The sequence below is a fragment of the Macrobrachium rosenbergii genome, chromosome 23 (genome assembly GCF_040412425.1).
Source record: "Macrobrachium rosenbergii isolate ZJJX-2024 chromosome 23, ASM4041242v1, whole genome shotgun sequence".
In the NCBI taxonomy this organism is placed as follows: domain Eukaryota; kingdom Metazoa; phylum Arthropoda; class Malacostraca; order Decapoda; family Palaemonidae; genus Macrobrachium; species Macrobrachium rosenbergii.
The window spans coordinates 23103495-23128399 of record NC_089763.1 but is presented as its reverse complement, the minus strand read 5'-3'; the positions used below and the strand labels follow the sequence as shown (position 1 = coordinate 23128399).

The following is a 24905-nucleotide window of genomic DNA, read 5'->3' as shown; positions in this document are numbered from 1 at the left end:
TGTACTATGGGCTTACCATCCTTACATACAGAACTTATATTACTTATTTTTAAGTTTGCTATGCCACTAGGCAAAGCAGACTTCTTACCTTTACTGCTACCCTGTCCTCCATATCAGATAATCAAGTTAACAAAACACTTTCCAGATTCTGTGAAGCTGTAAATGTGACCCCAAGTTGTCAATGTTCCACAAGCAGTCAATGTTCCAGTCAATGTTCCACAAGCAGATAATTAACTGCATCAGCTTACTTCAAGTAATAAGCAAGACTTGGCAATATTGCAGAACACAAATAGACAATTTTAATGAATGCTAAGCCACTTATTTAACGCTGTAACCAGTAACATGTGGGACCTTGTATTAAGGGCCACCAGTCCAAAAAAAAAAAAATCTTTCCATATATACACAAAATTGGACTAATTCTGCATCCCAGTCAAATTGGCCTTCTCTTGAGAACATATACAAAGTTGCTTATACTCCTTTGATGTTCAACAAGAGTTTCAATGAAGGGCTGCTTTCTATTCATGATGACAGTTCCATGTTCTCAAAATTTCAAACGAGTTTCAATGAGGGGTTGCTTTCTGTTCACTCTGACAGTTCCATTTCTCAAAAATAAGCGATCCTGGAGAGCAAAGAACATACTTTAGTACACAATACAGGTCTGCGGTCCAAACAATCTGCAATATTCTTTTTCAAAATTAAATATGAAAGTACATTCATTACAAGGTACTGTCAAACTATTGTCTACAAAGATATGACAAATATAAATCTACATGAACTATGCTTCAAGATTTGCATGCTGACATTACATTCAGTATACAGAGGGGAGAAAGACACAAAGATATAGAGAAATAACACTGCAAGAGCATGGTATGAAAGCATCGGAAAAGATTCTGAGGCAGCCGAAGAAAGGTTCACATCAACGATTCAGCCTGGTTTTGTGGTGGAGAAATTAACAACAGAAGCCATCTTTCTTACAAGGTAAATACAAGAGAGGCCTACCTAAAAGAAGAAATTACAACTCCATGTGTTTGGGTTCTTGAGAAGCACTGTGTGCCCTGTGGGAAGGCAAAGGATATCTTAGAGAAAGAACATAGATAAATTCCCTGACCAGACAGGAATTCAGGCAGGAAGTGCTCAGTAACAATGATGCTGTATCACTAACACCTAGGGTACATAGGTCTAATCCTGCTAGCCAGAGCTTTACGTGTTCTGTCTGCACTCTCATTACATACCAGTGTTGATCCACAACTAAACTTTCCATTTACAGCATTGATCCACAATTAAATTTTCCATTTACAAAGGATATGATTACACACCTATACATAAAAAAATTTGTAAAAATAAAACATCAGTGCCTGGAATTTTCTTCTCCTAATAAATGATAAGTTTCACAGTACACTGGCTATCAGTCAAATTCCTCTGTTCTCTACACTGGCTATCAGTCAAATTCCTCTGTTCTCTACACTGGCCATCAGTCAAATTCCTCCCTTCTCATGGAACTGGCCAGAAAGGGTCTTTCTTAGATGAGGAGAGAACTGTAACAGGTAAAAGGCGCACATGGCTGACAGCCATGTTGGAAGAGAGGTAAAGGAACAGACGGAAAATAAATTTTTAATGAAATCTGTATTTTGCCCAACATACAAACCCTTGGTCTTTACGTATGGGATTTACTTTCAGCATGAGGTGGAGCCAGCCGTTTAACTTAAAACAAGGTGGATGTTGGTAGTTGGCTACCAATGAAGGGGAGGAAACTCTCCCATCCAGATGGTACACATTCACTTACTGCAGAACATGAAGGGTATGATATACAATGATCATGACTCTTTCAGGTATGTGTAAAACATATAAACAAAATCTACACTTATCAGAAATCACCAGAAAGGCCAGAAATCACCAGAAAGGCCAATAATCATGTAAGAAGGTCCAAGAAAAGCTAATATAAAAACGTGGAATTATGAAGACAACAAAAAGGTGAACAAACATTAATGAGGGAGGGAAATGGATGCTACACAGCTGAAGAAGTTAAAGATAGGTAAAAGGGACAGCAGCTGGTCCTAAGAAAGGATGCTAAAAGACGACGTCAAGACATCTCTGGTACCACCTAACTTCAGCTGTGATTGCAAGTGGAGCTTCTTTCTCAAACAAAATAACTGAGTTCCACAATATAATGACACCTCGGAAGCAAAATAAAAAAAGTTAAGTATACCTTAGTTTTACCAGACCACTGAGCTGATTTTAACAGCTCTCCTAGGGCTGGCCTGGAAGGGATTAGACTTATTTTACGTGGCTAAGAACTAATTGGTTACTTAGCAACGGGACCACAGCTTATTGCGGAATCCGGAACCACATTATAGCGCAGGAATAAATTTCTATCACCAGAAATACGTTCCTCTAACTCTTCATCAGCCGCCCGGGGAATTGAACTTCGGCCCATCGAGTGACAGTCCGCAGCTCTACCGACTCACCCAACAAAGAGCTCAGCAAAATAAAAACAATGGCCAGAATGAACAACAACTGAGCTCCATCTTGTGAAAGGTTGGCTTCTAGGATTTGTTTATATGTGGGGTGATTATTGTAGCATAACATCCTCAGGAAAAGTTACAAAATACATAACCATCTATGTCTAACCCCTTGTGGATTACCACTTACACATAACAGAAGAACTTTTCTACCCTGTCAACTGAGATGCATAATCTCTTCATTCCTAATTACAAATCAGACTCACCAAATATCCAACAGCATAGTTTGGAAGTTCCCTGTTAATCACCATGTGGATGACAAAAGAACTATTTTAACTGCTGTTCTTGGACTGCTCACCCATCTTTTGAAAAAAAGGAAAAACTAAGGTCACTCAAATTTTTTTTTTTCACAATCGAGGAGACAACTTCAAAATGCTATGAGCAGTTTTCACAATTACATTACTGATGCCACCTAGCTAATGTATATTATAGCTATTACACATCTTACCTTTAAAGGGTAATACACACTGTATGAATCGTCAAGAGATTACAAAACCTTAAATGGAACTCCCTTCTTGGGCAACTGATTCAATCTTTTACAATTATACAAAGCACAAACTTAAAACTTTAAGATTAACCATTACAACAGGAAGTACACCACTTGCAATGACAACTGTAGGTCTTGTAAAGTTCATTTTACCTACCTATCTTACAAGATTATACACAACTCCAAATATGGTCATACACATCTCCAAAAATTATTGCAGATTCTCAAGTCTTTATTTGGACTAAAGCATTTATGAAGTTGAAGATTTGTTTACTCTCTAATATTTAGTGTTTTTTATTCTTATTTAAAAGTATATTACTTAAAAAATTAGAGCTGATTGCCAACTACCTATTTTCAAGACAGCAATGTACTGCATAAACCATATTTGTGCAGGCAGGATTGCACACTGCCCAGAATCAAAACAGCAACATACTACAAAGACCATATTTGTGTAAGACTGCAAACTGCCCAGATTCAAGTCAGCAGCGTACTGTGAAGACCATATTCGTGTACGTAGGACTGCAAACTACCTATATTCAAGACAGCAATATTCTGCAAAGACCATATTTGTGCAGGTAGGATTGCAAGCTGCCCAGATTCAAGACAGCAATGTTCTGCAAAGACCATATTTGTGCAGGTAGGATTGCAAACTGCCCAGATTCAAGGCTGCAGTGCACTGCAAAGACCAGATTATAAACAAGAAAAATGGCTGAGATCTGTAGTGTCCAGAGGCTAGGAAATAACTATAAATTCACTGATGGAAGTGATTCCGAAAAGAAATTAGCTAAGTACTAAATTTGGAAACACTGAAGACCAGCGGAACAGCACACTAACCAAGGAGAAAAGACAGATTAAGACCTGGACCATGTGACAATTGGGCAGAAAATGCCCAAGACAGAAGGCCAGAGAGAGAGAGAGAGAGAGAGAGAGAGAGAGAGAGAGAGAGAGAGAGAGAGAGAGAGAGAGAGAGAGAGAGAATCATTTTATCCCGTAAAAGGGAAAACTGATGTAACAATACTACCAGGAATAATCATATCAGAAAGCAAATCTTTTAATCCCATTCATAATGCAATGTGCCATACCTATTTGACAGTTGGCAGGTCAATAATTCAATATGCTTAATAAAATCCTAGAGTGACAAGGACAAAACTACTATACAGTATCATCAGGGAAGGTCTTTAAAAGGTTATGAGTACATTTTCTTTATCCTTTTCTGCCATTTGCCATAAAACTGGATGAGCCCTGTAATTTATGACAACAACAAAGTACATACAGGAAGTGTAAAAATAAAGTAAATCCTCTTTGAAGGACATACAACTGGATTTTACATCAACCTAATAGAAAGCCTTCCTGTATTTCCTATACAGTACAGAACAACCTATACATTTTACAAACAAATACACTGAACCCCCGGTATTTGCGGGGGATGCGTCCCCCACCCCCCGGCAAATAGCTAAAATCCGCAAATACTTAAAAAACTCAGAACTGCCCATCTTGATAGTTTAAACAGAGAAAAACCCTGTAAAAATGCATATACCTGAGTATTTTAATAGTTTTATCACAAAAAGTGCATTTAGTCATGAAAATTATATGAAAATACAGTAATTAGTGAATGTCTCAGTGAAAAATGCCGTGGGTGAATTTTCCACGAATAATGGCTAGATATGTGCCACAGAGAAACCAGCGAATGCATGAGTCCGCAAATCATGAGAACAAGAATACGGGGGGTTTACTGTACATAGATTTAACCCTTAATGGATAGGCATCATCATATGATGATCTATTACAGGTTTTGAGTGATGGATAGGCTAACACTCATGTGAGTAATAATATTAGGTGCCATACGATTTGGATGAATTTATCGGGAAAGATGTTCATGGCACTTCAATGGTCCATAAATGACTTATGGCAACTGTAGTGGCTCAGCACAGGACAGAGGGGGACCAGTGTGCCTTGAGACTTGATGGGGGAAATGTACTGACTTTCTCTATCCCATGACATCTTTTTATTTATTTGCTCATAAATATACCGAGGGATTGCTGTTGGTTTTAGTTCTTATCTTTCATGATAGCATGTCAGCTATAATTGTACTGTGGCAAAGAAAAGAGCAAAGAAATGTTAGAAAAAGCATGTACCTCACAGAGAGTTACTGCATCTCCCCGTCTCAGTAAATCTCGTAAATATTGTACAACAAATATACTCAGAATACAGGTATGTTACTGATTTTAGTTCTTATCTGTTATGATATTGTGTGAGCTGTAATTTTAATTTTAAAAAACAAAATAAAATACTTTATTAAAAAAAAACCATTTAAAATCTGTTAAATTAGCATATTTTTATAGTCACTTTCAACTTCCCATGGAATGTAGAGAAAAATTTTTAATTTTTTTTTTCTTACACCACGTGCATTTGCATATCTTCCTCTTTCCACTGATTTTTTTTTTTATTGGCCAACTTGACGTTTGCCCAGTCTGGGAGTGTGTTCAATACATATTTAGCCCATCCCTTAGGGGTTAAAGTGCTCAGGCGACTGTAAGAGTCTGACGTCTGCAGGACATGTTCAGCTAATTACTTCATTTGAATGACACACAAACGAGAAAGTGGCTTTGCTAATGTTGTCACACTAATGTGTCAAGAATCCTTGAAAACCTAGAGACTTGAAGATAAGTGCTTTATAAACCAGGAGCCCGTGAGATCAACTGCCTAACACCAGAAGTGGAACTTGACTAGTCTCTGGCCAGGGCATATACCCAGGCCATGTTCCTGAACTAGGAAGAGTAAGCACAAAAGAACCTGACAGCCTAACAGTCCTCACATACGTTGGGGTAATTAGTGTACCTTAAAACATCCACAGCTAACCAATAACAGAGCAGAGGAGAAAACTGTACAAAAACCCAAATAAAACTTGAAGCACTAAATATAAGGAATGCCACGACTCTCAACTAGCTGTAAGATTTATCAACCTTTACCAACAATGATCACTTTTCTAGTTCCACTTTCAAAAAACCTTGGAGGTTACTCTCCCCAAACTGTTGATATCCTTTTACCTAATATGAAGAGCCCTGCAGAAATATAACTTTTCCAGTTTTAACTCGAGTCTCTTCAGCCAGAGCTCCATCTGATAAATTACAATACTCTACCTGATTATACAGTCTACATACATCATTTGTAAGAGAATGTGACACTACTGCATCCAGATTGCCTCTAAGAGAGAAGTGATCACTATGGAATAACTTCACAACTTCATGCCAGCTGATCAAAAATAAGTCAGTCATACATAGCATTGCATATTGTACAGTACTTATCTTTCATTCCCATCCTAGTTCTCAAATTTCCTTTTACAGATTTTTCCATCATAATCTTTACTACAATCATAAATTTATCTCGAACATAAACACTGTGCTGCATTGAAAATAACCTTACCAAATGATTTTGGTTAACACGGTCAAAATTCATCCAAAAGGGAACTTTCCTGTAATTAGTTCTAGTACTCCTTCATGCAGGTCAGCTGCAAGAGTCCTTCCCCACAGAACTTCATCTTGGGCACCTGTGTCTATGCCCAGTGATTTGATGCCTCTATGTCACACCATCTAATTCTCTGTCAACCTCTGCTGCTTCTACCATCCATGGCCATATCGCACTGAGGCATCCTGAACAAAAAAAATAAAAAGTTAACCCATCAAGTACCCATTTTAGAAACAACAAAATTTACTAACACTCATTTTCCAGATGCTAACCTGTCGCTGGGCAACTCTGAATCCATAAACAAATACAATATACAGTACAGTACCATGAATCACAGGTATGCAAGGTTTTTACCATGCTGACATTTCTACATTAATAAATACACAGGAACCCTTCATTTAGGCCAAAGGCTTTCATTTTATAAGAGGGAATATCATTACAAAATTCTGCTTCACCTTTTTTTTTTTTTGGATTAACATACAAAGATGTTAACTGCATGCTGACAAAGTCTTTTATCAAGTCACTGCGTAAGTTGCTCATGTATTAAATAATTATATGAAAATAATGGAAAAATTATGTATGGCAAATGACACTGCAGTCTGATAATAATGCTATATGTCCCTAAAAAACTGATTAAACTGAGCATGAGTGCTGACACTAGCAGCTTTCAAAAGGACTTTACCACTGAAAGTAATATTACCAATCTCTATTCCATTCACATACCTTATCACGATGAAACTGCTAGAGACTGTAAGCAGTCCTTCACCAGGAATATCAGTTCATAGTACTGCCTCAATCATGGTTCAAGCCCCGTGACAACACAAGATTTGACTGGTTTCACTGGCCTGCAACACAAGGGAAAATCATGAATTTATTGCAACCTCCTTTTAATATTTCAAAAGCATTCAAATACCTTTAAAAATGGCAAACTACTGATAATGCTATATATATCACAATCGTTCCATAGTCTAAAAATCGATTTTCTGACAGCCTCATAGTTCTGACCACATCTTATCAGTTCATTTTCATGAGGGTTAGGCCTCACTTTAAACTCTTATCTTATTCCTACATCCAATGCTGATGAGGCATAACCTTGACAACCTTTGTAGGCTGTCAAGTTTGTAGTGTCACTATTATGCTCTGTTGCTTAAAACCTACATTTAAAATATAGTAATCAACTTGCAATGAAGCTGGGAGCCTAACCTTCAGCAGAGAATCTAATACCAAAGACCATGCCCATCACAGTGCAAAGGCTATCACATGTATTTAACAAAATTGGTCTCTACCCAGTATCAGGAATCTAAATATGGCACTGGACATGACCCATCTGTCACAAAAAGTTTAAAGGTGCATCCAACTGCAGTCAAACATTGTATGAAACAAGTTTCTGACACGTGTTTAAGGACATGTTTTACTGCAATATTGATGCACTCTTACTTAACCTTGTACACAAAACATAACAGACATCACGTTACCCAAGAAAGTTGTTGAAACAATGTTAGTCAATTACATACATAACTGTTGAGGACATTTATAAAACCCTTGACATTCGGGTAAAGAGTACAAAGAGTACCAATATCGTTAAGTTTTCAAAAATAAATAACTTGATTCATGGCTTTTTCCCTTCCAGAATTCTGGAAATACAGTTCCACCATCAAACCACTGATACGACCGTTTAAATAGTTTTTGTCACCACTAGGCTAACCCTACCAACCTGCTACGCATATGCATATGCATATACCTGTATGCTACACAACCCTTAGGATTTCGTGCTTAGTTTATAACCTGGCAGTAGTTTTCAACACATGGATGTACTCTAACCTCACAGCCAGTATTGTTATACAAAATTTGGTATCCTGAAGACAACTACCATGTCCCAGTGGTTCAGTAATTATCAGTTCACATGCAAATTTGGTGCTGTTTAGTACCGGACTCTTGGGGATGAACGTAAAACAAACAAAACTACAGGTAAATATCGTCAACACGAATAACTGGCATAAACATAAAGACAGGAGCAAAAGGTGGTAAATAAAGGCCCAGGCCGCAGCAGTAGTCTTTACCCAAAATTTTTTGTAAAATCCAATACCTGATTTTGAGAAGCATCCATTCATGGGACAAATAACATTTTTTGGTATACAATGCACACAAATGAAAATTTAACAGCATTTTGATTTACCTGAACTTCCATATTTCAAACCATTCAGAGGGTCCAGACTACACTTATTCCCACAGTCAACCCTGAGGTTTCAATATTTCCCTTGACCTCAGGCCATTCATGTCTTACCTACATAACCATAGGCTAAGCTACTAAAGCTACTGAAAATTTGGACCAAATTTATAGACAAGCGAATAAAATAAAATAATGAAATCTGAAGCCATTCCAAAGTCCTGTGACTTCAATAACCTGAAAGGGGGTCAGACACTTCTACTCTAGGTTAGCCTGCAGCCTAGGATGGATTCAATATTGAACAGAATATAGAGTTTAGGCCAAAGGCCAAGCACTGGGACCTATGAGGTCATTCTGTGCTGGAAAGGAAATTGAGAGTAGGTAGGTTTGAAAGGTATAACAGGAGGAAAACCGCGCTGCTGCACTATGAAATAACTGTTATAAGAGGGTGGATAGCAAGATGGAAGGAATGTACGGCAAAAGTTTCCTTCAGTTGTACGACCTGATTCTCGCCAGTCACTGACCGGGATGCATATTCCCGAGATGTATACTAGTATAGCGCTCCTGCCCTGTTTTTTTTGCCTTGCCCCTAGGTTAGGTTAGGTTAGGTTAGGTTAGGTTGGGTTAGGTTAGTAACCCTATAGTAATTTGGGTGTGGGAAACGTAAGGAGATTTTCAAAAAAATTCTATGTTTAGTTTTTACGATATGACATCCCGCTTTTTCCAGGGAAAGGTCCAGAGCTGATGTAATACTCGGTTACATCTCGGGATAATGCAACTGAGACAGGTTACGGACTTTTCTGGGGGGTCGCCCCCCCGAAGCCATGTCAGGTCACATCACCCTAAACTATGTTAGGTAGGTAAGATCTGGGGTAAAATTTTATAAGTTGCCAATATAACTCCAGCTAGCCATTTTTGCATGAAAAACCATTGTGGGTTTTTGATGCAAAAATGGCTAGGAAACGGGAGGGCCCTAAAGAACCGAAAAATACCAACCTAATGTAACCTACGGATGTTTACTGGTTACAATTTTGCTGTATTAGTTATGGAGGTGGGGGGCTTTTGTTTTACCTTATAAGTAGTAATTTGATTATTTTTCATTTGCACATGGTGTTTATGGGGTTCAAAATAAGAGAATGAAGAGCTCTTTTAAATAATGTAGGTTACAATTTCATATCATGTATTGGCAACTTTGGCTATAATACCAGATCTGGTTAGGTCAGGGCCTGGCATTATAGGAAAAGTTTATGTTTATTTATATATAAGGAACCGGTCCCGGTCGACAACCAGCGAGAATCAGTCCGAGCAAGTAAACTAAAAGTTGTACCCCTCAAGTAATGCCTACTGTGTATGGGTGCTGGTCCTTTCGGCCTTAACATCAAAACTGGCAAACGACCGAAATGGGTGTATATAATACTTCAATGGTAATTCTAGGCCGCAGTTCCGCGGTGAGCTAGACTATGGCAATTGACATTTTCCTTTGCTATTTTACTTGCTTTTAGGATTTGTTATATTTTGTCCGACCGACTGTAACTAACCTGTAATTGACCTTTGAAGACTACACTAGCAGATCTAAGCCGGCATTCCACAACTGACCCCCACCCCTCCAGCTAATAGGAAAATTGCAACCAGTAATCACCCCTAAGGTATTTTTAGGTGTTTACTGGTTACAATTTTGCCATATTAGCTATGAAGGGGGTGGGGGCTCATATGGAATGCCGGGCTTAGATCTACCCATCAGTCGGTAGTGTTAGCCTAGTCTTCAAGGTCAATTACAGTTTAGTTAGCTTATTTGACAAAATATAACTTTAAATTCTTGTAAAGCAGGCAAAATAACATGGAAAACGTCAATTGCCATAGTCTACTCCTCTTCATCACTGGGAACTATGGCTTAGAATTACAGTTATTCTAAGTCATTGTTCATGAAGTTAATCATGGCACCGATTCTCTTCTTATGTTATTTTATTTTGCAACAAGAATTAAAATATTTTGTTGGTCGGGCTGTAACTAAAATGTAATTGACTCTTGAAATCGGCACGTCTGTACCTGTGGGTCGCACACAGCTCAAGGTTAAATTTCAGTTTAGCTAGCAGCCGACCGGCCAAATATTACATTAAACTCTTGTAAAGCAAGTAAAATAACAGAAAAATGTCAATTGCCATAGTCTAGCTCCACTGCACACTATTTGAAGCTTTTAAACGGGAAACAAAACATTACCATTTCTGCTTTTAACTTGGGTGGCCTCTATAGGTCGTCACCAGTAGAACGCGCTGCGCGCCTCATCTGCAGTTTTAAAGATTACTGCGTTTGCATGTTCTGGCAAGAGGTAATTACTTAAATTTTGTTCAGCAAGTAAAATAACTTAAGAAAATGTCAATTGCCAGTCTCTTGCAGTTCTCGCTAAGCGCTGAAAACTGGCAACTGCTAATTGATAAACCAAAAGGTAGCGCATGCATGTTAAGGCTTGGAATCAGTAGTACTAGTAATGAATGAAAAGTGCCTTTGGAACAGTTCCCACTATCCATTTATTTACCCTTCTGGGATTTCTAAGTAATAGATACACCGCGGGTATTTAGCGAGAAATGGCAGTTTCTTATAGTATTTTGGTTGTTTATTTACAAGTCAACATTATTTTTGGCGGTCAGCTGTAATTAACCTGTAATTGTCCCCTGAAGTCCATCCAAGAAGGGGTTTCCACGCGATCTTCTAAGACAGAGCACGCTACGTCTGTTTCAAACGATTCATATCCCATCCGCAAAGTGCAGTACCTTGAAACTGGTTTTTCAACACTTTAGGGCTTCTGACACTGGCGGTGCATTTGTTTATCGGCCAAATGGAATGTCCTTTGCCGTGTTTAGTACTGGCCGGGGGGAGAGTTACCCATACGTTAACAAGTTATTGCACTTGCCAGACGGGACATGAACCGTTCGAAGCAGACGTACTGGTGCTCTGTCTCGTTTAGATCGCGTATGGAAACCCCGGATTCCCATCGGGGTCCCCCTTACCGTAGGGTAGAGTTCAAAGGTAAATTGTAAGTTAATTACAGCCGACCGCCAAAAATTAACGTTAAATTGTTAATAAGCATCCAAAATACTAAAAGAAACTATCATTTCTCGTTAAATACCCGCCGTGTACCTATAACTTAGTTCTACCACCCTTCTTTTTACACTTGTTTTTTGTGTTCCAAGTGACATATATAATAGGAAATACAACAATAACCTCCTTCAAACCTTTTTTCCCAAGTTATTTACCACCAAAAACTTAAAATTCCCAACGGGTCTCCTTACTGTTAGCTATTCTGAAAAAGGGTTTTACCACACCAGTTCAAAGATAATTTACAGCTTAATTACACGAGCGACAAAATATTACTTCCAAATTCTTGTTCAGCAGGTAAAGTTCTATAGAAAACGTCAATTGCCATAGCCTAGGTCGTGGACAGCCGGCTTAGTTTTCTACCCAAGTGGTACATCTTAGTTGGGGCATTCTCATGGTGAGTTAGACTATGGCAATTGACGCCCTTCATGTTAGAATCTTTACCTGTAGTCTTCAAGGTCAGTAAGTTTGCAGTAATTCTTGCTTCCTGTTGTGAAGCTGAACTATAAACTGACGATTAATTTTTTGAAGACTGACAGTGATATTTTTTAGCTGCTAATTGTTCGTGACGTTTCGCAGGTAGGCCGTCATTGCCGCTAACGCCCGCCTCTCACATTCCAGCAAATACGGCAAAATTGTAAACAAGCACCTCCAGGGTACGTTATGTTGGTATTTTTAGGTGTTTTACTGGTTACAATTTTGTATTAGCTAGTGGAGGGGACTTGCACGCCGAATGCTGGCTTAGACCTACCCCTGCGTTAGGCAATTCAAGTCGCCAGAGTCTTCAAAGGTCAATGACAGTTTAGTTACAACGGCCGACAAAAATATCACTTTAAATTCTTGTAAAGCAAGTAAAATAACATAGAAAAATGTCAATTGGCTACAGTCTAGCTCACTGCGGACAGCCGGTTTAGAATTACCGGGGGCTTAGACCTACCCTGCGTTAGGTTAGTTGTGTAGCCGGTTAATCCGACAAAATATTACTTTAAATTCTTGTAAAGCAAGTAAAATAACATGGGAAAACGTCAATTGCCATAGTCTAGCTCACCGCGGAACTACGGCTAAGAATTACCACTTGAATTCCCGAGGGGCTAGTAATAAAAAGGGCGTCCCAAGGAGCTTCCGCAACGTCTCACGGCCTAAACTTCATATATGGCCTCGAAGTTGTGTACCGCGTGAGGTGCCCTGACAGCACTAAGCCCCTCCAGGGTAGGGTTAGCTTAGGGTATGCTAAATACCCTATTAGGAAAGGCCAGCGTCTCCCATGCCCATAACCCGGGGCTAAAATATCTCCTTAGTCCTAAAATAATCTTCGATAACTGATGAGGGTATTGTTGCCTAACTCTATTCGTTTCTGGACGACGCATTTCCATCAATCACAGTCATTATCATTAACCATTATACTCACCTGGCATCAAATCACGATCATCCGGTTTCTCGGATTTAATAAATCACGTAGAGACAGTAATAAATTGGTCGTACCACTTTACCGGTTGAAATGCGGACGCCATTTGTCAAGTTGTCAAGGATCCTTTCCTTTCAGGAGCAGGCAATGTTACCAACCAACCTTTGCTAACTTATGCTAGTCGGTCCAACAAGTCGGATGAAAAATACCCTTTATATGCTAAATAGCAAGAATCTACTGTATGCCAAATATGGTGTGATATATGCTATAATTATGCTAAAACGCTATGCCACTGTTCCATACATTTCTCTGATACATGTGAGTTAAAACGACGACGTAATGGAAATTTCAAACTTTATGTGAGATGATACAAATGTGATAAGCTGGCAATGTTTTCAATTAATTTTTATTGGATATATTTGATAATCTTTGCATGTTAGAAAAGTTTAAATAAAACACCCCTTTTTCTTTAATAGATTACACACACAACTACTTGAAAAATGTGTGGATATCACTTCCAACATAATTAAGAAAGAAAAACAAATCGGTCTTCACTCATGAAGAAAAACATAGCTACGTATATATTCACGCTTTACTGATCATTTATCATGCCACTGTGGGTACATATTTCGGTTCATAGAATTTAACATTCCTTGGGTGAGTGCAAACTTAATGACCCCCTCAGTACAGTGTATGCCTTTTCTAGCAATCAACTAATTTGTTGGAGTGCTGTTTTTGAGGCGGTTCCTTTTTTCCATTTTTTTTTTCTAAGTTTACAGAGGAAAATATTCTTTCACAGTCAGCATTACTGACAGGAATTGTTAGTAATGCTTTTGTAAATTTAGACAAATTTGGATATTTTCCACTATGGCTGAATTTTGACCAAAACATCTCAGTATCCACAGTGGCATTTTGGGAAAGAATATTTGTGGCCTCATTCATTACTAGCAACCTCCACTCATTATCTAAATCCTGCTCAGCAGGGAATCTTCTGCAGACATTTTTTCACTTTGTGCAATCATTTATCAAGCAGGAACAAATATCTACTATAGACATTTTTTTCTGCCAATTTGCTACAAACTTAAGAAGCCGATCAAACTTCATGTTTGGGTCCAAGGAGAAGCCTACTAAACAAATAAATATTAGATGTTGGGCCACTGAGGATGAAGGCATTTTCGAAGTTCCCAGCAGCTGCCAATTCTGCTACATGTTTGTTTGTTTTTTTTAGGTTGTAAGCCGATCAAACATCTAAGCAAGCTGTGTTCTATATAATCCCTTTATACGGATAGCAAAGTACTCTCCGGATTTGAACCCGCGCCACAGACCCTACTAAACTTAGCTGCTCCTAACCATAAATATTAGAGGATGGTAAATGGTAACTGATTTTTCTCGTGTTCTGTTTAGGAAGAGAAAGTCACCAGACTTCCAAAGTACAAAATTAATGTATCAAGATATATTCAATATATTGAATATGTGGCTGAGTATGAAAATCGAGAAATTCTCTGCATTTTATTTGAAATTTTGTGAAAATATGCTAAAATTATGCTAAAACCCTAAGTGAGATAGAATTTGTGCTAAGCTCCAAATCTTGGGTCAAATTATGCTAAAAGCATAAAATTATACTGGATTTGGTAACACTGAAATCAAGTTGCCAGTCGGGAGTTTTAGTACTTATTTTATTAAGAGTTCGTATTTATACTTATTTGAGAGCGCATGCGAGCGTGCAATCAATCATATATACCATAAAGTTTTAATTCATGCGTTCTTATACCTTCTAATGTGATTTTTTTAATTACTAGAGGTTATAATGTTTTATCTAATGACTGCTGGCAACTTCAGATGGTGCATGGAACTAAACAGTGGTTATCTACTGTAAGTCAAAATAAAATTAACCAAACTATCTATTATTCAATACGCTTTTGTTTACGATAAACAAAGGCGTAAATAAGTTTATTAATAAATAAACAAATAACCATCTGCCATATATGAAACGTATATATCTTCAACCAGCCATAACAATGACGTCATACAACCGCCGACCAGAGTAATTTATAATAATGAGTTGCTTCACTGGCATCTAAAGTATTACCAACATGGTATACTGTAAGCAACACCCAAGAACAGGGCTTCAGGAGAGCTGCCCAGGAGGTGAAGTTAGCAGACACTTGGCAAACCTAGACCTATAGTTTCAGTGTTGAAGCCTGAAATCGCTACACAAAAAGATGATAAAGAATAATTGATTAATTAATGAATAATTCAAATGGAATAAGTTTCACATTGCAACGGACTACAGCACATTATCAGGTTCAAAATGCTGCTGAAAGCCACATGTATAACTTGTATGCATTACAGTTTCATTTTATTCGTCAATATGTAAAGAAAAATTTACGTAAATAAACGTGAGTTCAGCTGATTTTTAAAAAAAAGGTAGTTGCATTTTAATAAAAATGTATTAATTTTTTATTAACTTTTCGTAAGCTCTCTCTCAAAGGTGAATTAACGTCGATAGAGTAGTGATATTATGAAGTTTCAAAACCGATTAGTAAATCTCTGTCTTTGAAGTGGCTTAATTGCACACTAAGCAAGTTTTCTGTGAGATTTTTAAAAGCTTTTAAATGAAAGCTAAAAGAAAATATTTTGCAATACATTTTTTAATTCTAAAAGATGCCTACACTTCTTTACATATATCGAACTACATTGCAATAGAAATAAGAAAGTCACTAATTACAAATATTTCTGGTACAAAGCGACCACACCTCTTTTGCATACCTGAAGTATTTTAACGGAAATAGAAAAAGTAGGTAATTATATATTTTCATCGTAAGAAGTTACTACTTTACTGTGCGTATTGAATGGTTCTTGGAGTTCATTTTCTGGTCTGTGGTTCGGCTTATAACCACCGAAATGCTATGTCGTAATCGCACTGCAGAGATGACGCAGTAGGCGTTTACGCCCTTTACCAGTGAGGTGTCATTTCTGATCGAGTGAACAGCAGTCGAAGGAAATATGAAATTTGAAATTATATAAAAAATTTTTTTTTTTCCTTACAGGATTTTTATTTCTCGTGCTCTCCCAGAGCAGCTTAAGTGAAAATTTATAGCATTATGACAAAGTAAATAAATGACAAGCTGTTATGTACATACCTTTACACACACACACACACACACACACACACACACACACACATATATATATATATATATATATATATGTATATATATATATATATATATACACACACACATATATATATGTGTGTTATTGACCTTCTATATTATATATTATATATATATATATATATATATATATATATATATATAAATACACACACACATATATATATATATATATACATAAATATTTGTACATATACCTATTATAATACATATATACATAAATATTTGTACTTATACCTATTCTGTCAATAATATTTACCATACCGTACAGCCTCTAATATATCATGATATGTCATGACAATTCATTGCATTGCATGCACTATCTATCACTCTCTCAATTAAGGGCGCAGAGTTGAATCACTGCACTCTTATTAGAACATATTTCTTTCACTCTCCCATTTGCAAATGTCATCTTGCGTCACACATTTCTCAGATTAAAAACAATTTCACTCTCAGAACCTTTTCCCTTTCCATGTAGGGGGCAGAATTTTTATGATTTTATCAATTGCTCTCTCTCTCTCTCTCTCTCTCTCTCTCTCTCTCTCTCTCTCTCTCTCTATCTCTCTCTCTCTCTCTTTACGTCTTTATATATGTGTGTATGTATATATATATATATATATATATATATATATATATATATATATATATATATGTGTATGTGTGTGTATGTGTGTGTGTGTGTGTATGAATGATGTGTAATGTAAAGAAGAGAGAGAAAGAGAGAAAGAAGAGAGAAAGAGAAAGAAGAGAGAGGTAATAATTGAGAGTTCTAGATAATTCATGCAATACAATGAATTATTGTGATGCACTAGACACTTTATGGTATGGTAAATATACGTAACTTTGAAAGTAACTTTCATTCGTTCTGTTATTATGTGTAGATTTGCATGATCATAAGATATGTTCTTTAAGTAGTATAGTTTATTTCTTGACGTAATTCCTCTTTCATTGAAATCAAAGATACCTTAATGATTGACAGACAGACACGCAGACAAGTGGCTAAATGGATTGCCAATTTCTACGACGCCGGATATTTCCTTTTTCGTTCCTTTTTCTGAAGATTTTTTGAAATGATGATGATTCTTCTTGACAATTTATCTTGTGCACTTTTTTTTTCCAGTGTTCTGATACTAGTAGGCCAATAATTTGTTTCCTCTTGCACAAAGTTATTCAACACGTTTTTCCTTTAATTAAGAAGACAAAGAGTTTTCACCTTCACTTAAGAAGGCCCAAAGACGTTAAATTAGACCTTCCACCTTCACTTAAGAAGTCGCTAGAGAAGTCAAAGACCTTCCACCTTGACTTTAAAAGTCGCTAAGAAGTCAAAGACCTTCCACCTTCACTTAAGGAGTGGCTAAGAAGGTAAAGACTTCAATTTCCTGACGACATACTTTCTTTTCTTAAGTGTTTAATCACCTCTTGGATTCGAGACTACGTTCCAAATATTTTTCTGGTCTTGTCTCGAGGGTCGAGTCGTAGCTCGTTGCTAAGCTATAGCGCACCGGAGGTATTCGGTAAAGCACTGCTTATTATCTTCCGTTCTTCTTCTTGATTTCTTCCTTTGGAAAGGCGTAAGTGGCCACGAAAACGCGATTAGTTCCGGATCAAGAACGGCAGAGCCAGAGTTTCTCACAACGTTTCCCAATTTACCTTTCACCGATCTTTTTACTTCGGAGTTTCGCGATAGGCTGTTCACTTTCATCATTGATATATTATTTGTAGCTTTCGTGTGTCATTAATGTCTTTAAAAATAGTTCCCTGGTATGTTTATAGCGTTTTCTTCAAGGAAAAGATGTTTTGAAAATAGTATTCTTTAATGCCGAGTTAAATAATATACAGCTACAAAGATTACTGGATATAGTTTTCATAAGAAAAACTATGACGATAATTTAATGTTCTAATCACTTTGGTGGATTATTATCAACGATAACAAGCAATATCAAGACAAGCATTATGAAAGTATTGTTTGAATAGCGTGAGTTGCGTAAACCTCATAATAATAATAATAATAATAATAATAATAATAATAATAATAATAATGAGTGTTATTTTGACATATGAGTTTGCTTTAGAAATCTGTAACCAAACAATAACTTAAGTTGTAAGGGTGAATTGTGCCTTAATAACGGCAAAAATAACAGTGAATTTTCTTGAAATTATTATTCCAAAATATGTTGGAACTGCAAGGTTGGAAGAGAAAACTGATTTTTTCATAATCATATTAATTCACGATTACTTTGACTGTTAAGTAATTCACCTTGAATTAACATTGAAAAGTCTCTTTTCCCTAAAAGTTAAATTAAATGTAACTTTTAGGGGCCAGTTTACCGATGAAATTCTCGGAAAAATTCTACAGACTATTTCTAGCGAAAAGTTGCTGACAGACAGAAATATAAACAAACCGTATTTAATACTTTTTTTTTCTTTTCTTCAGTAACATTTTACATTCTACCAGTTTTTTGAATGAACAGAAGTTTCTTTATATCTTTCATGAACTTTTTTAGTTCGTAAGCTTTTTTGCTCTGAGCCATTGACTTTTTTTAGCCTTAAATGTATAAAATCAAATGAACAGTAGGGGATCTGAGTGTCTATAAAGCCTTGGGCTTTTATTTGAAAGGATAATCTCGGAAAATGATGCACTGATTGGTGCTATTACAGTCTACAGCTATAATAGCTTATGGATCAGAGTAATTGCAGTTTCCAGTTTCAAAAGTTTGCATTTTTCCATCGTCCTTACCGTGATGTGAGACAATGCAAAAAAAAAAAGAGTAAAAAGAAAGTAATTTTTCTCTAGGAAAATAACATGGGGAATTTCAATAAAACTGGGTTTACATAGTAAAAACACTTTATTAAAGAAATGACTGAACCAGCAACCATTTCCAACTTAATGGTAACCTGGAGAGAGAGAGAAAAGAGAAATGGTACAAGACTAGTACAAGTAATTAAGATCCCTATCAATTCTGGGCACAGAATCTTAAAAATGATAAGTAAAAATGGCTATAGTGAGTATTAGAAAACATCAACGTACTCCCATAGTGAAATGAAGCAACAAATAAAAATAATCTTAAGGTCAAGTAGTAAGAATATAGCCGAGGAAAACATAAAACCTTTTGCCTTAATAAGAAAATTTGATTATAAGAAATCAGCGGAAAATGATAGATTTCCTTAATGATACTCACCATAACCGTAACCTCCATGTCCACCGCCGTGTCCCTTGCCGTAACCTCCTCCTCCTCCTCCTCCTCCTCCTCCTCCATGGCCCTTTCCATAACCTCCTCCGTGGCCTCCACCATGTCCTTTGCCATATCCTCCGCTATGTCCATATCCTCCACCGTGGCCCTTTCCATAACCTCCGCCATGTCCACCGCCGTGGCCATAGCCTCCTCCGTGTCCTTTGCCATATCCTCCACTATGTCCCTTGCCATAGCCTCCGCCATGTCCTTTCCCGTAGCCTCCGCCATGGCCATATCCTCCTCCACCATGTCCTTTGCCGTATCCTCCTCCATGTCCTTTGCCATACCCTCCACTATGGCCATATCCTCCTCCGTGACCTTTGCCATATCCTCCTCCTCCTCCTCCGTGTCCCTTGCCATATCCTCCTCCACCATGTCCTTTGCCGTATCCTCCTCCATGTCCTTTGCCATATCCTCCACTATGGCCATATCCTCCTCCTCCATGACCTTTACCATATCGTCCTCCTCCCTCCTCCTCCATGTCCTTTGCCATATCCTCCTCCACCATGTCCTTTGCCATATCCTCCAACATTGCCATAGCCTCCACTATGCCCTTTACCGTATCCTCCTCCATGACCTTTGCCATATCCTCCTCCGTGTCCTCCACCATGACCATAACCACCTCCATGACCTTTGCCGTATCCATCATCATGGCCTTTGCCATATCCGCCACCGTGACCTTTGCCGTATCCATCGTCGTGGCCTTTGCCATATCCTCCTCCATGACCTTTGCCGTATCCATCGTCGTGGCCTTTGCCATATCCTCCTCCATGACCTTTGCCATATCCTCCTCCATGACCTTTGCCATATCCTCCACCATGACCTTTGCCGTATCCATCGTCGTGGCCTTTGCCATATCCTCCTCCATGACCTTTGCCATATCCTCCACCATGACCTTTGCCGTATCCATCGTCGTGGCCTTTGCCATACCCTCCTCCATGACCTTTGCCATACCCATCATCATGGCCTTTGCCATATCCTCCACCATGACCTTTGCCATATCCATCGTCGTGGCCTTTGCCATATCCTCCACCATGACCTTTGCCATACCCATCATCATGGCCTTTGCCATATCCTCCTCCATGACCTTTGCCGTACCCATCATCATGGCCTTTGCCATAGCCAACGTCATGCCCATAATCGTCGTGGCCATAACCTCCATACCCGCCATGGTCATCGTAGCTGCTATGCCCATAATCAGGTTCAGCCATCGTCGCAACTGCCATGTAGATGAGGGCAAGAGCCCACACGGCTATCCGCTGCAAAGAAAATACAAAAGAAATAAACTAAGATTTCGAAAAAGGTAAACAAACTTACAGAGGTCAGTGATGGACATTTGTTTGGCCCGATGATGTTTTTTATTTAGAAGGCTTAATTTGTGTTCTGTGAGGTTTTCATTTTCAATTTGCGAGATGAGTTCAGTTCTGTTGAATTTTGATTTAGATATGAGAAGGAACGAGGACTATTCGTGTATTCTGTCTGTGCAAATGTCGAAATATTTAGAAAAAGATTCTCTGGAGTGAACAAATGTAACTTTCCACACGAGTTAGCCAACTTACATATGAATTTTCGAAGAGTATCGGATGGGTAATTCAAAAAGTATATAATTTTCCGTGTGTATGATAAAAAAAATCTTCACTTTCTAAATTAGAAAACATTTCTGCATGACATAGAAAACAATTCTGCATGACATTTTCATGCATTTCAGTATTATTGTTACGTAATATATATAAATATAAAAAGTCCGTGTGTGATCACGATCAAGCGAAAAACGAATAAGATAATCAGAAATTATAGCACCAAATCGTCACGATTTTCACTAATTCAGACGAGAACGTGATTTTTTTTACGAATTACAGAATTGAAAGGTATTTGACTCTAGACCAGGAAGCGTTCGAAAGCGATCAAAAACCGATCATGATCTTGAAAATAAAAGTGACTTCATTTTACTAATGTTAAAAAATAAAAACTCGCGTTCACTTCCGTGGAATCCAGAAAAAAATAACAGTCGCGGAAGTGAAAGTCATTTGCAAACGCAAAATAGAATAATAGTCGCATCTGCTGCAGATCTGTGGACAAAAAAATGATTTTAGTCATCTTATAGGAATGTAGGAAAGCATTATTTAGATTGGTGTATTGTTTTGCAAGGTCTTATGCTCATTTGCGAAAGGTTTAGAAATGGACATCACACATAACTTTGCTGATCTTTAAAAAAAAAAAACAGAGAATAACAATTCCATTGCTGAAGGTCTTTCTAAGATAGAGCCGAATCCAAACTAAACAGGAAAAAAATGAACTGAGGTTTCTTCGGCGCAATCGAGTTTTCTGTACAGCCGCTACAGCTTATAATCAAGGCCACCGAAAATGGATCTACCTTTCGGTGGTCTCGTTATAATGATGCATGAGCCGCGGCCCATGAAACTTTAACCACCTCCCGGTGTTGGACTGTTCTGCATCGTTGCCAGATGCACCATTGCGGTTAATTTTAACCTTAAATAAAATAAAAACTACTGAGGCTAGAGGGCTGCAATTTGGCATTTTTGATGATTGGATGGTGGATGATCAACACACCAATTTGCAGCCCTCTAACCTCAGTAGTTTTTAGGACCTGAGGGCGGACAGAAAACGTGCGGACGGACAGACAAAGCCGGCACAATAGTTTTGAGAAACGAATCAAAAGATTCGATTTGATTTGGTCAAGATATTCGATAAACGGATTAAATAATAGACTGAAATGGTGAAGATTAAAAAAAGATTATATATTTAGCAAAAATATCTGAAAGGACAAAAAACTGTAGTTTGATCTGTAGGAATTATGCAGTTTGAAAGAGATCCTTAAAGCACTTTATAATAAGGGTGTGAATGAGGGCGTTGTTATAATGTGATGTAGGTTGAGTGAGTTCAAGAAATAAAAAAAGAAAACTTGAGGCTTAAAGTGCTGCAAAAATTTTTTAAAATAATAAAGACAAAAATCTTTACATAAAATTGATAAGATTTACAGAAACAGGAAATTGAAGCTTGAATGATGATCCTGCGCAAAATAATGGTCTCAGCTTTGCATAATGCAACATTAACGAAGAGTAGAATTTTGTTTTGTACCATGAAGATCCTAAATATAAGACAAAACCGCTTTTTACTGTAGTGGAACTCTCAAATAAGGGAAAACTAATAGCACCAAGCTATAAAATCTAGAGGGGAGAGAGAGAGAGAGAGAGAGAGAGAGAGAGAGAGAACAGAGAAAACAAACTTTTTGCTGTGGAACTTTCAAATAAGGAAAACTAATAGCACCAAGCTATAAAATCTATGAAGAGAGAGAAGAGAGAACAGACCAAATAAGGAAAACTAATAGCACCAGGCTATAAAATCTATGAAAAGAGAGCAAGAGAGAGCTATAAAAGAGAAAGAGAAAACAAACCGCTTTTTTCCTACAGTGGAACTTTCAAAGAAGACAAAACTAATATTACCAAGGTATTAAATCTATGAACACAAAGGCAGAATAGAAGCTTTAGCAGACTGAAGAAAATTCACCAATATTTCAAATAATACAGCATCCTTTCAACTTTGTTAATTGACTTTTTTATACATAAGAATGTGTAAACAACAGGACAGGGAGAGATGGGATTACATCAGATGACAATTCACAAATCTTCTCCATCAGGACATCAAAACCATCGCTTCATCCTCTTGTTAAGACTGAACTGAATTGAACTGAATATAGAATTTAGGCCAAAGGCCAAGCACTGGGACCAATGAAGTAATTCAGCGCTGCAACTTAAATTGACAGTAAAAGGTTCGAAAGGTGTAACAGGAGGAAAACCTCAAAGCAGTTGCACTATGAATCAACTGTTAGGAGAGGGTGGAAAGTAAGATGGAAGAAAGAGAATGTGAAAGGAGGTACAGTAAAAGGAACGAAAGGGGTTGCAGCTAGTGGCCGAAGGGACGCTGCAAAGAACCTTACGTAACGCCTACAGTGCACCGCATGAGGTGCACTGATGACACTAACCCCCTACGGGGATCCTCTTGTTAGGTGCAAAATCACAGGGTCGGCTGAATCTATCAACACAATCCCAAGACCAAACAGCCACTGGAGAAGCTTGAATGTGCTAACAAAACGGCTGTTTGAGTTGATAAAGAAACAGGTGGGTTTACCACATTATTTAGAGTTCAAGTAACAATTCTGTATCAACAAAAAATATGAGAAAACATTGACTTCAGAATACACCTTGATGCAACTTTCATTTTTGGTAACTATTCTCACTTGAAATATATATATATATATATATATATATATATATATATATATATATATATATATATATATATATATATATATATATATATATATATATGTATATATATATATAGTATATATATATATATATATATATATATATATATATATATATATATATATATATATATATATATATATATATATATATATATATATATATATACATACATATATATATATATATATATATATATATATATATATATATATATATATATATATATATATATATATATATATAGTAAATAGCATAGAAATAATTAGATAACAAAACAACTCACGAGACTAAAAGCCATGTTGATGGCTTCGTTACCGCTTCAGCACTGTGCCGATAACGAGTAGATTTGGGGAACTTATAGGTCCACCCGGAAGGTCAAGGAAGAGAGTGAAGAGAAGAGAGAGAGAGAGGGAGAGAGGCGGAGGCAGAACCCGACCCCGGGGAACGACCGGTTGGTCCTCTCACGCCACGCCCCCTTCTTCCGCTGGCCGATCTGTTATTGGTGGTTTTGTCATTTCGTGTCGTTAAGTGAACCGACATGACCGTCGGTTTTATTTTGGGGGGGGAGCGGGGCGGGGGGGTGAGTTACACTGATTTTTAGTTTTCTGTGAAGGAAAACTATTGAGATGGCTATTTGTCTGTCCGTCCGCCCTCAGATCTTAAAAACTACTGAGGCTAGAGGGCTGCAAATTGGCTTGTTGATCATCCACCCTCCAAACATCAAGCATACCAAATTACAGCCCTCTAGCCTCAGCAGTTTTTATTTTATTTAAGGTTAAACTTAACCATTATCGTGCGTCTGGCACCGCTAAAGGTACCAGCCACCGACGCATCTTCATTTGACCACATCTGGGGAGCAACTGAGCGTTGCCCGGTCGTGGTTGAAAGTTTCATATGCAGCACATCGAAAGTTTCATATAGCATTATACGCTGTACAGAAAACATGATTGCGCCGAATAAACTTCGGCGCGTGTTTGACTTGTTTTTTTCTGTTCGTTTGAATGAGGAATATTTGGATACATACATTGATGTCTCTATCTACCTAAAAAAATATTGGGAATATCGATA

General features: G+C 37.5%; 1 protein-coding gene and 1 long non-coding RNA gene across 3 annotated transcripts; both read right to left on the bottom strand.

The window, feature by feature from the left end:
• Window positions 1-999: 999 nt before the first annotated feature.
• LOC136851374 (uncharacterized) lies at window positions 1000-13263 on the bottom strand. Of its 2 annotated transcripts, XR_010856852.1 has the most exons (4): window positions 13140-13263; window positions 7195-7316; window positions 6430-6656; window positions 1000-1055 (listed from the first exon to the last, which is right to left on the bottom strand). It is a non-coding gene; the product is annotated as an uncharacterized lncRNA (long non-coding RNA). The 2 variants fall into 2 exon arrangements; XR_010856853.1 differs by lacking the exon at window positions 1000-1055 and having other exon boundaries at window positions 5832-6656.
• A 6095-nt stretch (window positions 13264-19358) lies between these two features.
• Window positions 19359-24155, bottom strand: LOC136851179 (heterogeneous nuclear ribonucleoprotein 87F-like). Its single transcript, XM_067125137.1, has 2 exons — window positions 24121-24155; window positions 19359-20804 (listed from the first exon to the last, which is right to left on the bottom strand). The coding sequence occupies exon 2, from the start codon at window positions 20738-20740 to the stop codon at window positions 19478-19480; it is 1263 nt and encodes a 420-aa protein (XP_066981238.1). The 5' UTR covers window positions 20741-20804; window positions 24121-24155; the 3' UTR covers window positions 19359-19477.
• Between the last annotated feature and the right edge of the window lie 750 nt (window positions 24156-24905).